This window comes from Salmo trutta, chromosome 22 (genome assembly GCF_901001165.1).
Source record: "Salmo trutta chromosome 22, fSalTru1.1, whole genome shotgun sequence".
Classification (NCBI taxonomy): domain Eukaryota; kingdom Metazoa; phylum Chordata; class Actinopteri; order Salmoniformes; family Salmonidae; genus Salmo; species Salmo trutta.
The window spans coordinates 18,045,838-18,060,541 of NC_042978.1; the positions used below are offsets into that span (position 1 = coordinate 18,045,838).

General features: G+C 42.1%; 1 protein-coding gene across 2 annotated transcripts in view; it reads right to left on the reverse strand.

Moving 5' to 3' along the window:
* The window catches only part of LOC115158267 (single-stranded DNA-binding protein 3), an 86,853-nt gene extending 79,480 nt beyond the window's left edge, over window positions 1–7,373 (reverse strand). For both annotated transcript variants that reach the window (XM_029707005.1, XM_029707006.1), the window contains exon 1: window positions 7,071–7,373. In XM_029707005.1, the coding sequence (XP_029562865.1) occupies window positions 7,071–7,126 (56 nt within the window). In that variant the 5' untranslated portion in view covers window positions 7,127–7,373. The remainder of the gene's footprint in view (window positions 1–7,070) is intronic.
* Window positions 7,374–14,704: the final 7,331 nt, after the last annotated feature.

Below are 14,704 nucleotides of genomic sequence, written 5' to 3' on the forward strand. Positions count from 1 at the left end.
TTTTTCGGAGGGCGCAAAGTCTCTTGACCTTTGCCTTTCCCAAGTCTGTACGGGAGTTGCAGCAATGGGACAAGACTAACTACCAATTGGGTAACAAAATTGGGAGAGAAAAAAAGAAGTCAGTTTGGTCACATTAGGTTAAGTCTACTGTTGGGAGCAGAGTCTCAGAAACACTTGTGCTGGATGTTGAATTGATGTTGAACCAAGCACAAGGGACATCGTCTCTAAGTAATCATTCATTTGATATGCCCGCTTCATACAAGGGAAACATTTCTTCCACAGACTGCAAAAAAAACAGTTCTGACTAACGTTAGACATTAGTTAAAGGGGACACCTATCTTCTTAATTATTTCTCAGTGTTACATCAGACATTACCTTCACTGCTCATTTCAGTAATCTAGTGTAAACAAATGGTTCTGGACACAACAAACGCAATCATGGCCACAGTGTTTTATCTGGTCTGTCTGTTTTATGGCTGTGGATTTGTTATGCTGGAGTGACTGCTTACAGCAGGGCTGTCGAGGTCCGGAGTCACACTTAATTATAAATCCTCTATCCACAGCTTTGTACATTTTCTCTTACACTTTATTTGGGTAGTCCTTCTGTAGATGCTCTACAGATGGTCATACTATTAACCAACTATCTGTTAATAAGCAACTGCTTGCTAAGGTTAGGTTTAGAGTAAGGGTTAGGGTACAGGTTAAGGTTAGGGCAATGGTTAAGTTTAATGTTAGAAGATAGTTAGTTGAAATGTTACCGATAGTCTGTGTAGAGCATCGGATCCGGCCCAAGGGCCGTATGTTTGACACCCCTGGCTTGGAGGGTAGGTCAAGGGTGATGGTAGAAGAGAAGGATGGGCAGAACAATGGGTTATGGGTAATGGCATGATATTCAAATGAATGACACGGTGGAGCAAACCGCTGGCTGCAATATTTTCATACTCATCTCTTCATAGAGGGGAGAGTGACCACACTACCTGGTAACACTGAAAATGCTTGGTGGCGTTTGTAATCAGATCTCAACTGAGTTTAATTCAAACCAGCCAGTGAGAACTGAGCGCTGGGAATGTGCTTTGAATGAACGTAAATGAAACCAGTAAAAAACGAGGCGCTCCTTTAACCAGGAAGTACCTGTGCTCTCCCAGTGTGAAAACTTGTCAGGTTCCTGGTACAGAGGGGAGGCGGCTGGTGTAAAATGTAAGAAGACTACCTCATGGCTGTTTGTAATACCCAGCGGCATGCGTGGACTTCTATAAGCTGGTCCACACTGAACTGGATCGAACAGAAATTCCCACGAGTGCCCTGATGAAATTTTCATGGCTACACTGGTATGATCTGAGGGGTTCTGTGCCCTGGTGACGGGCACCTGCCCTGTTCTAATGCATTATTTAAAAACACTCATTCAATCCTGGCTTCGGGGGACACCTTTTGTTGCACTGTCAGTAACACTGAGTGTAACTCCGCCAAGGGAAGAGGGTTGTGGAGACTCTCCCTGCGCAGGTAGAGATGGTGTCAGCAGAGGGAAGGAGATGGAGAGAGGGAACTTGCTAGGCGTTAAGACAACTGTGTGATGGTGAGAAGGGAGAGCTACAGGATAACGACCATAGTGGAGACCCTAGGGCCACACATGACAGGAGACAGACAGAGCACTGACACCAAGCACAAGGCATACGTTCATACAAAAACCTTCTCTGAAATGAGACTCCGTCTGACACACACAAGCTCCATGTCCTCTGTCCTCCCAAAGGGAACATCTCTGTAATAATATATTTAAAAGTATCAAGAGTGGTGCTGGTTCATCTTCTCTGTCATTTTTAGTGATGTCTCAGGTGCCTAAAAAAAGATAATCTCAACATCCTAATCCATTGCTCTGCTGGTCCAGTCCCCCCTCTAACCCACTGTTCTCTTCCGTGCCAGACTCCAGCTAAAGAGCTCTGAGGCCACTGAAACCCCATCATCATGGATAATGGTCATACAAATTACATGCTGTGGAAAGGTTAGGAGACAAGAGACCAGCAGACTTCTCTCAGTTAGACAACTACTGTTGAGTGGGTGGTTTAGTTTGATCCTCTCTGTAGTGACTAACGTTAGAGGCAGAGCCAGGGAGGCACGCAGCAGCAGCCCCAGCTCCACAGTCAGCAGCAGCCCCAGCTCCACAGTCAGCAGCAGCCCCAGCTCCACAGTCAGCAGCAGCCCCAGCTCCACAGTCAGCAGCAGCCCCTGCTCCACAGTCAGCAGCAGCCCCTGCTCCACAGTCAGCAGCAGCCCCTGCTCCACAGTCAGCAGCAGCCCCTGCTCCACAGTCAGCAGCAGCCCCTGCTCCACAGTCAGCAGCAGCCCCTGCTCCACAGTCAGCAGCAGCCCCTGCTCCACAGTCAGCAGCAGCCCCTGCTCCACAGTCAGCAGCAGCCCCTGCTCCACAGTCAGCAGCAGCCCCAGCTCCACAGTCAGCAGCAGCCCCAGCTCCACAGTCAGCAGCAGCCCCAGCTCCACAGTCAGCAGCAGCCCCAGCTCCACAGTCAGCAGCAGCCCCAGCTCCACAGTCAGCAGCAGCCCCAGCTCCACAGTCAGCAGCAGCCCCAGCTCCACAGTCAGCCCAGAGTTTTACACGGTGTCCACACTTCAAGGGGAGATCTTCCACCTCATCCAAGGTACACTCCTGACATCCCACCTCAGGCTATCAGACTACGCTCCCGCAAGACATGAAAGCACCTCTGCCAAGTTTAGCCAGCTAAAGCACAGACAGTTAGCAAATTAACTTTCCTGTCTTGGTGTAAATAATTCAGCAGCGAGAGCATGGGCTTGGTTAGATAAGGTATGCATGGGCTTGGTTAGATAAGGTATGCATGAGAAGTGATGGAGAAGGGAGTTGGGGTGAATACAAGATAGTAATTGTATCAGTTTTCATAATGCCCTTTTAGTTTTTCCTTGTTTCACAAAAGCCTAGGCCTAGAGGAATTAAGATCATGATCGCAAGTTGATGAGTACTGACATGTCTTGTAAGCAAAGGAGGATGCATAGATTAAAGGACACCTCTGGAAGCATTTCATTCTCCAAGTGTTAGGCTACCTGTTTATGAGATGAAACTAAGATTAAATGAACATTTTTACACTGCCGGCCATTTTTTTGCAGACACAAAACAGTGACAAAAGACTGTACACACGCATGGCTTAAACCAGCCATGGGTTAATCCACACACACACACACACTTCAGTTTAATAAACTCAAAAATGGATTCCCATTGCCAAAGTCATCTTTGTCTCTTTACCAGGAGCTAGCCTCGAGCTAAATTGACTCCACAATTATGGACATGCTCCGCTTGAAAGGACGCCATTGTATTCTAACCTGAGAGTCTTCATTTTGGGGAAATTGATTCAATTCAACAAAAAAGTTTGATTCTATGAGAAAGAATACCATCAAGATACCAAGCAGACAGGGTTTATAAATGGAATAAGCAGCTAATAGATATTGTTATCAGTTAAGAATGAATATGTACTACTAGTGTACTGAAATAACAGTAATTTGGACTACTCCACACAGTCTATACTTAATAAATGAGCTACATAAGGTATCATCAAAGGTATCATCTCGCTATAACATTTATATAATGCGTGGGCTAGTGTAATCAACAGAATACACTTAGACTTCATGAGTTTGTCTGTGCCGTGACCAACCTGATTACTGACTTCACGCACGTAGCCTCAATATTTATACTGTCTCACTTATTTAAAAAGTGAGAAAGCTAACAAATATGTGCGGATGCACCAATGCACCAAATGAATTGACTGTTGACACCTCTGAATATGAGCATTTTCATTCAAAGCAAACCAGAGAAAATCAGAGGTTCATCACAAAATAGTGGCATGTTTTTGCATACGTGGTTCTTAAAATGTCTTTCTCAAAAGTCCAAAATGCATATGGCAGGGCCATTTGTATGATATCAAAACCGTGCATTCAGACCTCAAGAACTCTATTAAACTCCATGCGAATATAGGGGAGGGTGTGGATGTAAAGAAACACATTCAAATCAAACACTTTATTCAAGATATTCAATTATCCTCTGAATATTATAAAATGTCTTATAGGCCTAACCTATATGTATAGAGTATGCATTGCCTTAAATGTAAATACTACAACGTGTGACAGGGTCACGCACGACCGACTACTGTATCATGATGAGAAACATTCCATTTGATGAAGTCCATGGAAGGGCCCTGTGATAGCGGGTTCCTCAGCACATTTCAATGACGTTGTAATTAACAAACAATAAGGTCATATTAATGTTGGAGCCTCTGTTTCAACCCTGTGGAAATCAAATTAAATCAAGTGCAGAAAGAGTGAGTGTGATGGAATTAATTCCTCTCGTCAAAAGGGCACGAGTTCTTGTTCTACATTTTTCCACAGGCATCTGACGCTTCTCCTCAAGGACAGGTAAACAAAGAAAAACTAACAAACATCTCTTCCATTCTATACATCTCTCTTGAACTCTAGGTCGAGCACTTCCTTGAATGACACCGTCATCAGATTAAAATCTTAGTGATTTTGTAGAAAAAAAGTTACCAAGCTCAGGTTCAGTCTTTATTCTTCTAGATTCCTTCAAGGTTTTGATAAGCCATTATACCCTCCCCATTCTTGGTCCACTTTTTATAACTTCCATCTGCTCTGTCAGTGGTTCTGTACTAGACACCTTTATTCTACGGTCTCCCCTCTGCTGTACCTAAACCAGCAAGTATTCTAAACATGTTGGTGAGAAATGGACGACCTCCACAAAAAGAGAGACCATATAGGTCTTTCATTTCAATTTCCAAATGAAGTAGGAGTTAATCTAACAAGACTTCAGACAACATGGGTAGCGTCCTGACTAACCATGGCGTAAAGAGAAGCATGCGTTTGCTTCACGGTGCATGGCAGAGTCATTAGTTAGGTGAGAAGGTAAGTGCATCCTCACTCTGGCCCTCACCTGCTTACCGGACTCTAACAACACACAGAGACAGAACACACACATGCAGAGGATGGTGCCAGAGGGGTCACTGCATAAACTGATGCCAATCAATCAAATAACTTCATTTTTCTTGTGAGTGAAACATACAACAAGGCAAAGGACATACGGGACAACTGTATCGTCATTTAACTTCAAGGTAAAATTTAAAGGGATGGGGTGGAGGGAATATTGTTCTACTGTCACAATATGTATATATAATATATGACATGTATGTCTCTGTATTACTAAGTGAGGAAATATTCTGTCAACACTACATTTTTAGAGCACTTGTGTCTACTGGATCTGCCTTTGATAGTAAACAAATAAGATGCATATGTAGGAATCCACAAGTTTTTAAAAGAATTCCATATAATAAAATCAGGGAATATATGGGCATCACATGCCCATTCAAAATGCATTATTCTTGCTGTATTGGTACATGAACCACATGGAATTGTTTTCAGTTAGGATTCATACTCCCTCAGCACACAATCCTGCCTCCGTTTGTCAATACACAGGAAAGATTTTCTCTAACGGAGAGAATATGCCATTTACTTCACACATTCAAATTTGGGTGAAATTAAGACATAACTGAAGCCTACAAGTAATACTCATCATGATGAGCCCCACACAGTCAGCAATAGGATGAATGCAACTTCGCCAAGTAAATTGAAATATTTTTCAATGAACACTAACTACATAATATAATTCTAACATCCGGCTGAGCATCAAACACCCCAAAAGTTTGAAAATAGGTTATTTTTAAGAAGTATTTATTCATACATGAGGGAAAAAAGCAACATGCGATAGCATAGCTATCCAGTTGCCTTGATCTAATCGTATTCACAGTATTGACTGTGATCTTGGGACAAGAAACTCTGTTCATAATTGTGTCAGTCATCGGTTACACAGTCTGTGAAGGGTAAATATGTAACAAAGTGTTTCTCATATCACAACCTTCTTGGAATCATGCTGTGCCATGAAGGAAGCGGTGCTACTCTTATCAGAATCCCTACACAATAATTTGTGTAGCATAGAAAGCAACAAAGTACATAAGATGTAGCCTTCATGTAAGGCACTGGTTTAAATCTGAGTCTCCATTTATGATCAAAATCGTTCATCTGACATTTTAAAAGTTGTGGCAGTTTCTCTGCTTACCCCTAAAGAGGATAAAAGAGTCGTTTGAACTCTGATATAGTAGTTATTATGATGCTTTGAATAATAATGAGACAATATTTCATCAAAAGGATTGAGATCATTGTTAGTCCTAGGTTTTAAAAACATGTATCAGTTCGATATAATCTAAAATTGTTACAGTAACACTCCAACATAGATGATACATTGCTTATACCATGCTTAAAAAAAAGTTTACGTATGTATAAACTTCCTTTACCATGGAGTGGAGTTTAGTCTGCTAATGTTGGTATATCTAAAGACAAGTACAAGTTTAATTTAACAGACAAGACAAAGTCCTCGTCATTTGCTCATGTGGGATGTCCTGCACAAGTCCTTAATAAACACGAATAAGGTAAGAAAACATGTAGCATAGACGTCTAGAAGATATCTAGTAGACCTTCTGTACGGGTCGATTGCATTTTGAAAAGTCCATCGTAACACGTCTCAAAACTTTACACATTCAAACAATGTGAGAGTCAGCGTCCATGCAACTCCACCTAGAAAGACAGACGTATTCCATATTTTAAAATAGAATCTCAAGAAGAAAATCTTTTTTCGCAGTAGCAATTCTGTAACTTCATGCAATCGCTGCATGCGCGCTACATTGTATCTTTAAATTCCAGAAAGCGACACATTTGTAACCCCAAATGAAACATAGCTACAAAAGACGAACAACTCTTCCGTGCGTTGCGTTCACAACGTGCGAGAATTTTGTAATAAATATCATCTAAAAGAACGAGAAAGTGCAACTAACAAGAAAAAAAGTTAAAGAGACGTGCCACGGCAGGGGTAAACAACACTCAGGAGAGCGAGCGAGTACTGTACACACCTTTAAATTATGGTAGCTATAGTTTAGAAAGTTGGAACTTCCTTTTAACCATGTAAAACTCTTAAATGGTGCATAATTCACTTACTTTTCTCTCGCTTGACTATCGGAAGGGACGACAGCTCCTTTACCTTTGGCGTACATGCTGGATTCTGTTTTAAGACTTTTACCCCTCTCAACACCTGTCAAAGAAAGCAGCCAGGAAAACGTTCTATCTCCATAGCTACCCCTTTAGTGTTTTTCCTCCCCCCTCCTTTTTTTTTTTTTTTTTTTACATCTCCAACATTGGCCACAAATCAGGCACAGTTTCTATTGGGGGGACTTGAAACAGACCGCTGGTGGATTTTTTTTCCCCTCTTAACCGCTGTTCGAGAATGTATTCTTACTCCCTCCGCTATGGAATGGTAGGGGCTTCTTAAAGGGGAACGCACACTCTTCTTGTTTACTGACCTCAGAAACATGTAAGAGATTGAGATATGAAAAACAGACTAACTGAAGCCCTCAGTTTAAGGCCTTCGTACTTGCTTGAATATAAATGTTCAAAATGGCAATTTTGTCTGACCATGATACAAAAAGTATTTACTTTATAGATGTCTCTTTTTTCTACCAGGTTACAATGAATGGACTGAACTGAATAATGTACCCATTAGAGAGCTCTCAGCATTACAATTCTGACTGGGAAAAAAGGAGACTTCTATGGGTAATATACGTAAGACATGTATCATCATAATCAATACAAATAAATATCTAGGTTTCGCAATGAATAACTATGATTCAGAAGAGAACATGTCTAAGAAAACTGGGTAGGCTATAGCAAGCTTTATTTTGAGAGGCCACTCACTCAGACCTATACAGACTTCTTAAATGTACAGTCCCTGAAAGAGAAACAAATGGATTGTGCTCACTAACTGGGAGAGTACATGAGCTTTGTGTACTACATTTCACTGTCAGCTGATGGTTTACATTTCTCAGATCATACATTCAAAAGGGCTCTACTGGATTGACCAAAGTCTCAAGCCCATTTTCGCTGCACTCCAACGTTGACTTAATTTACTGAGCAGTCCTAGGGAGGTGAGGGGCTGGACAAATACATTTCACGGTAGCTAATTGAATTATACAAATAGCCAAACTGACCATTGTGTGAAAGGCTACTGCCAGCATTAAAACATATCAAAATAATGAGTCAGTCTCCCCAAAATGTATCAGTTTAAGTATTGTGCATCACAACTGAGTCACAGATTTGTAATATATTTTACTGAGGATGTAAATATGCCTGTTGTTGGGCATATTAGGTTTCTCCATTGTGTAAAAGCATTCTTTTCCTATTGAGATGCATTACATAGAAAATTGTAAACTGCCTCTTTAAGAACATCACGTGTGTGATGACATGCAAGAGATCAGACATTCATTAATTGCTATGATCATTGATCTTCTGAAGAAGCTATTCCTTTTCCTTTCTTTCTGTGCCCCCAAATGTTCGGATTGTAAGGTATGAAGATGCCTAGAAATTGCTTCTCCAAAATAAATCCCTGATCAAGCTTGTAGGTGATGTCATGGCGAGTTGGTTAGCTAAGCTCATGCCAGAAACATGTCATCGGTCTCTAGATCGTCTCGCGCCGAACTGCGCATGTGTAGGCCATCAAATTAAAGGCACTTCTTCGATATCAAGTTGTTTTTGATGAAAACGTGTTTGTTACTTTCACTAAGTTGGAGTAATAACATGTACAGCTACTTTAGGCATTGACTCAAATCTAGGTGTGCCTTTAAACATCGAGCAAATTAACAACTAAGGAAGAATTTTTCACTTCTCCCAGTGACTTCCCAAACCTCTGTCTGGTCTGTCGAGTCTGCTTCAAGAAGTGTCGAGCTGTTGATACTCTGGGTTTAGAAACTCTATACTTCTAGTAAAGTTAGCAGGTTGTTAGCTAGCTAGGTAACATGACTGAACAAGAAGTAAACAAATGGCCAGCAAGTTGTTTTAGAACAGCCCTTTTAAACAGGTTAATACTCGCAAGGCCGCGTGACCAGACAGAATACCCAGACGCATCCTCAGAGCATGCGCAGACCAGCTGGCAAGCATCTTCATTGACATTTTCAACCTCTCCTTGTCCCAGTCTGCAATCACAAGATGTTTCAAGCTGACCACACTTGTTCTTTTTCCCAAGAACTCTAAGGTAACCTACCTAAATGACAATAGCCCTGTAGCACCCACATCTGAAATTATGAAGTACTTTGAGCATCATGGTTAAGGGCCTGTAAGTAAGCATTTCACGGTAAGGTTGTATTCGGCGCATGTGATAAATACAATTTGATTTGATTTGACATCAACAACATCATCCCAGATACCCTGGACCCACTCTAATTTGGAGACTGCCTTGCATAGGAACCCTGGGACTGAACACCTCACACTGCAACTGAATCCTGGACTTCCTAATGGGCCGATCCCAGGTGGTGAAGGTAGGCAACAGCACCTCCGCCACGCTGACCCTCAACAAGGGGGGTGTGCTTAGCCCCCTCCTGTACTCCTTGTTCACCCATGACTGCGTGGCCACGCACGACTCCAACACCATCAAGTTTGCTGACGACACAACGGGGTTAGGCCTGAACACCGACAGCAACGAGACAATCTACAGGGAGGAGGTCAGAGATCTGTCAGTGTGGTGCCGGGACAACAATCTCTTCCTCAACGTCAGAAAGACCAAGGAGCTGATCGTGGACTACAGGAAACAGGGTGTGTGTGTGGGGGGGGGGGGGGGCACGACCCTTGAAGAGATTTGGCATGGGCCCTCAGATCCTCACTAATCCATCCCAGCCTGGTATGGCAACTGCACCGCCCTCGACCGCAAGAGTGTGGTGCGGATGGCCCAGTGCATCATTGGAGCCGAGTTCCCAGCCGTCCAGGACATTTATACCAGGTGGTGTCTGAGGAAGGCCTGGAAAATTGCCAAAGACTTCAGCCACACCAGCCATGGACTGTTCTCTCTGTATGTGGTTGTGTGACGCCACACACACAACCACATACCCACACACCTACACACACACCATCACATGTACACACACACACACACACACACACACAATCACATATACAGTAAATGCTGCTGCTACAATTATTATTATTATTATCATTATTTATCCTGCTGCTCAGTCACTTTTACCCTTGCCCACATGTACATACAGTGGCTTGCGAAAGTATTCACCCCCTTGGCATTTTCTCTATTTTGTTGCCTTACAACCTGGAATTAAAATATATTTTTGGGGGATTTGTATCATTTGATTTACACAAATGTCTACCACTTTGAAGATGCAAAATATTTTTATTGTGAAACAAACAACAAATAAGACTAAAAAAACAGAAAACTTGAGCGTGCATAACTATTCACCCCCCCCCCCCAAAGTCAATACTTTGTAGAGCCACCTTTTGCAGCAATTACAGCTACAAGTCTCTTGGGGTATGTCTCTATAAGCTTGGCACATCTAGCCACTGGGATCTTTGCCCATTCTTCAAGGCAAAACTGCTCCAGCTCCTTCAAGTTGGATGGGTCCGCTGGTGTACAAATCTCCGTCCCAGTCTCAGGTCTTTTGCAGACTCCATCAGGTTGTCTTCCAGAATGGTCCTATATTTGGCTCCATCCATCTTCCCATCAATTTTAACCATCTTCCCTGCCCCTGCTGAAGAAAAGCAGGCCCAAACCATGATGCTGCCTCCACCATGTTTGACAGTGGGGATAGTGTGTTCAGGGTGATGAGCTGTGTTGCTTTTACGCCAAACATAACGTTTTGCATTGTTGCCAAAAAGTTCGATTTTGGTTTCATCTGACCAGAGCACCTTCTTCCACATGTTTGGTGTGTCTCCCAGGTGGCTAATGGCAAACTTTAAATGACACTTTTTATGGATATCTTTAAGAAATGGCTTTCTTCTTGCCACTCTTCCATAAAGGCCAGATTTGTGCAGTATCCGACTGATTGTTGTCCTATGGACAGAGTCTCCCACCTCAGCTGTAGATCTCTGCAGTTCATCTAGAGTGATCATGGGCCTCTTGGCTGCATCTCTGATCAGTCTTCTCCTTGTATGAGCTGAAAGTTTAGAGGGACGGCCGGGTCTTCGTAGATTTGCAGTGGTCTGATACTCCTTCCATTTCAATATTATCGCTTGCACAGTGCTCCTTGGGATGTTTAAAGCTTGGGAAATCTTTTTGTATCCAAATCCAGCTTTAAACTTCTCCACAACAGTATCTCAGACCTGCCTGGTGTGTTCCTTGTTCTTCATGATGCTCTCTGCGCTTTAAACGGACCTCTGAGACTATCACAGAGCAGGTGCATTTATACGGAGACTTGATTACGCACAGGTGGATTCTATTTATCATCATTAGTCATTTAGGTCAACATTGGATCATTCAGAGATCCTCACTGAACTTCTGGAGAGAGTTTGCTGCACTGAAAGTAAAGGGGCTGAATAATTTTGCACCGTCAATTTTTCAGTTTTTTATTTGTTAAAAAAGTTTGAAATATCCAATAAATTTCGTTCCACTTCATAATTGTGTCCCACTTGTTGTTGATTCTTCACAAAAAATTACAGTTTTATATCTTTATGTTTGAAGCCTGAAATGTGGCAAAAGGTCGAAAAGTTCAAGGGGGCCGAATACTTTCGCAAGGCACTGTATTTAGTGCCATCCATCATTCCTTCAATTCTGACCAGTTTCCCAGTCCCTGCCGATGAAAAACATCCCCACAGCATGATGCTGCCACCACCATGCTTCACTGTGGGGATGGTGTTCTCTTTTGGCGAACACCAAACGTGTTTGCTTATTTTTTTCTTTAAGCACTCTTCCATAAAGCCCAGCTCTGTGGAGTGTACGGTTTAAAGTGGTCCTATGGATATATACTCCAATCTCTGCCGTGGAGCTTTGCAGCTCCTTCAGGGTTATCTTTGGTCTCTTTGTTGCCTGTCTGATTAATGCCCTCCTTGCCTGATCTGTACGTTTTGGTGGGCGCCCCTCTCTTGGCTGGTTTGTTGTGGTGCCATATTCTTTCAATTTTTTTATAATGGCTTTAATGATGCTCATGGATGTTGAAAGTTTTGGATATTTTTTTATAACCCAACCATGATCTGTACTTCTACACAACTTTGTCCCTCCACAACTTTGTCCCTGTTTGGAGAGCTTCTTGGTCTTCATGGTGCCGCTTGCTTGGTGGTGCCCCTTGCTTAGTGGTGTTGCAGACTCTGGGGACTTTCCGAACAGGGCTCAATATACTGTGATCATGTGACACTTAGATTGCACATAGGTGGACTTTATTTAACTAATTATGTGACTTCAGAAGGTAATTGGTTGCACCAGATCTTATTTAGGGGCTTCATAGCAAAGGGGGTGAATACATATGCTGTCACGTCCTGACCATAGTAAGATGTTATTTTCTATGGTAGAGTAGGTCAGGGCGTGACAGGAGGTGTTGTTCTATGTTTATATTTCTATGTTCATGTTCTAGTTTTGTATTTCTATGTTGGTTTTGTTTAGGATGATCTCCAATTAGAGGCAGCTGGTCCTCGTTGTCTCTAATTGGAGATCATACTTAAGTAGGGTTTTTTTCCACCTGGGTTTGTGGGACATTGTTTTTGAGAAGTGTATGTTTTCAGCTCTGCATCACGGTTTGTTGTTTTGTTCTTTAGTTTATATTTATGTATTGCATAGTTTCACAGTGTGAATAAAATGTGGAACGACACACACGCTGCACTTTGGTCCGCTTCTCCTTACATTTAATTTTTTAGCATTTTTTTGAAATAAGTAATTTTTTAAATTTCACTTCACCAATTTGGACTATTTTGTGTATGTCCATTACATGAAATCCATATAAAAATCCATTTAAATTACAGGTTGTAATGCAACTGTCAGGGCTGTCGTAGGAATGAGAGGACCAAGGTGCAGCGTGCGTGTCATTCCACATTTTATTTACTCTGTGAAACTTTGCAATACATAAATAAACTGAATAAACAAAACAACAAACCGTGACGCAGAGGAGAAACAAACACTACTCAAAAATAATCACCGACAAAACCCAGGAAGAGAAACCCCTACTTAAGTATGATCTCCAATTAGAGACAACGAGGACCAGCTGCCTCTAATTGGAGATCAACCCAAACAAACCAACATAGAAATACTAGAACCTAAGAACATAGAAATAGAACACATAGAATAAACCCCCCTGTCACGCCCTGACCTACTCTACCATAGAAAATAACAGCTTACCATGGTCAGGACTTGACAGCAACAAAATAGGAAAAACACCAAGGGGATGAATACTTTTGCAAGGCACTGTATCTACCCCTTCTCCCACTGTTTCCCTGCACATTGATGATACTGGTTCTGACCTTGTATATAGTGTACATAGTCTAACACAGTATGAGTCATAATACCCATAAACCTAGCGGTCAAACACGGAAATGGTTCCAATCAATTTTCCACCATTCATTTTATCCATTGGGGATTTTAGAGACACTTCAAATAAGAGCTGTGTTTCGTGTTAGCCTGGCATGACGTTTTGATAACCGTGTAAATCTCTCTCGGACAAGGTGAATTTAATCAATATATTTGCTTGTATTTACCCCCCCAAAATGAAATGCTAATTAGCTGCTAATGTGGCTAACATACAGAACAACAAATGTCTGTCTCAAGCTTCACGTCACTCCTCAGAGCCATGATGATCTGTACGAGACTGCCGAATCGAGGCAAAGGTAAGAATCTCAGGATTAACTATCTACTGTTCCCCGGGCGCCGAAGACGTGAATGTCAATTAAGGCAGCCCCCCGCACCTCTCTGATTCAGAGAGGTTGGCTTAAATGCGCAAGACATATTTCAGTTGAAGGCATTCAGTTTCCCTTTAATGTTAGCTAAATTTTGTAATTAATACATTTGCAAAAGTTGTTTAAATGGACAATTCTGTGAACTGTCTAGGAAAGTTTTGAATTGAAAAGGCCTGTTATCTACCTAGCTAGCTCATGTCTAGCTAGTTAGCAACATTAGTCTAGCTAGATTAGCCGTCTATTTGTCTAGCCATTGAAATGCATGAGAAAATTCATAAAAATGATTCTAGCTTTCTTTGGCTTTTATAAACCAACAGTCTAGCTTGCTAGTAAACTAGCTAGCTAACTTAGATGATGAATCTAGGGCTAGGTGTTCTTGATGATGTTTGGGCCCCCGAGTGGCGCAGTGGTCTAAGACACTGCATCTCAGTGCAAGAGGCATCACTGCAGTACCTGGTTTGAATCCAGGCTGCATCACATCCTGTCGTGATTGGAAGTCCCATAGGGCAGTGCACAATTGGCCCAGCGTCACCTGGGGTAGGCTGTCATTGTAAGTAAGAATTTGTTCTTAACTGACTTGCCTAGTTAAATAAAATGAAAATTGTTTGTGGGTGAGGGGTGGGTTGCCTACTACTTGACTTGTAGCTCCCCTAGCTAGGTGTATTATTTCAGTCTGGCTTTTTGAGAGGTTACAGAGATGGACTGATTATCATCCTCTCTTGGGTCAACAGTGTGCTTACTTTACTGCAGGAAAACATTGATATGTTTGCTGTTACCCTCTGGACAGCAGATCATTAGTATAGCTCATAGGCAAGTTTATGTAACCTTATTTAGTTCAACCTGCTATGGTGGGTTTTAAATTAATTGGTATTCACACATTTGTTTTTGAGGTAGGATTGAGGGGGTATTGATAAATAACGTGT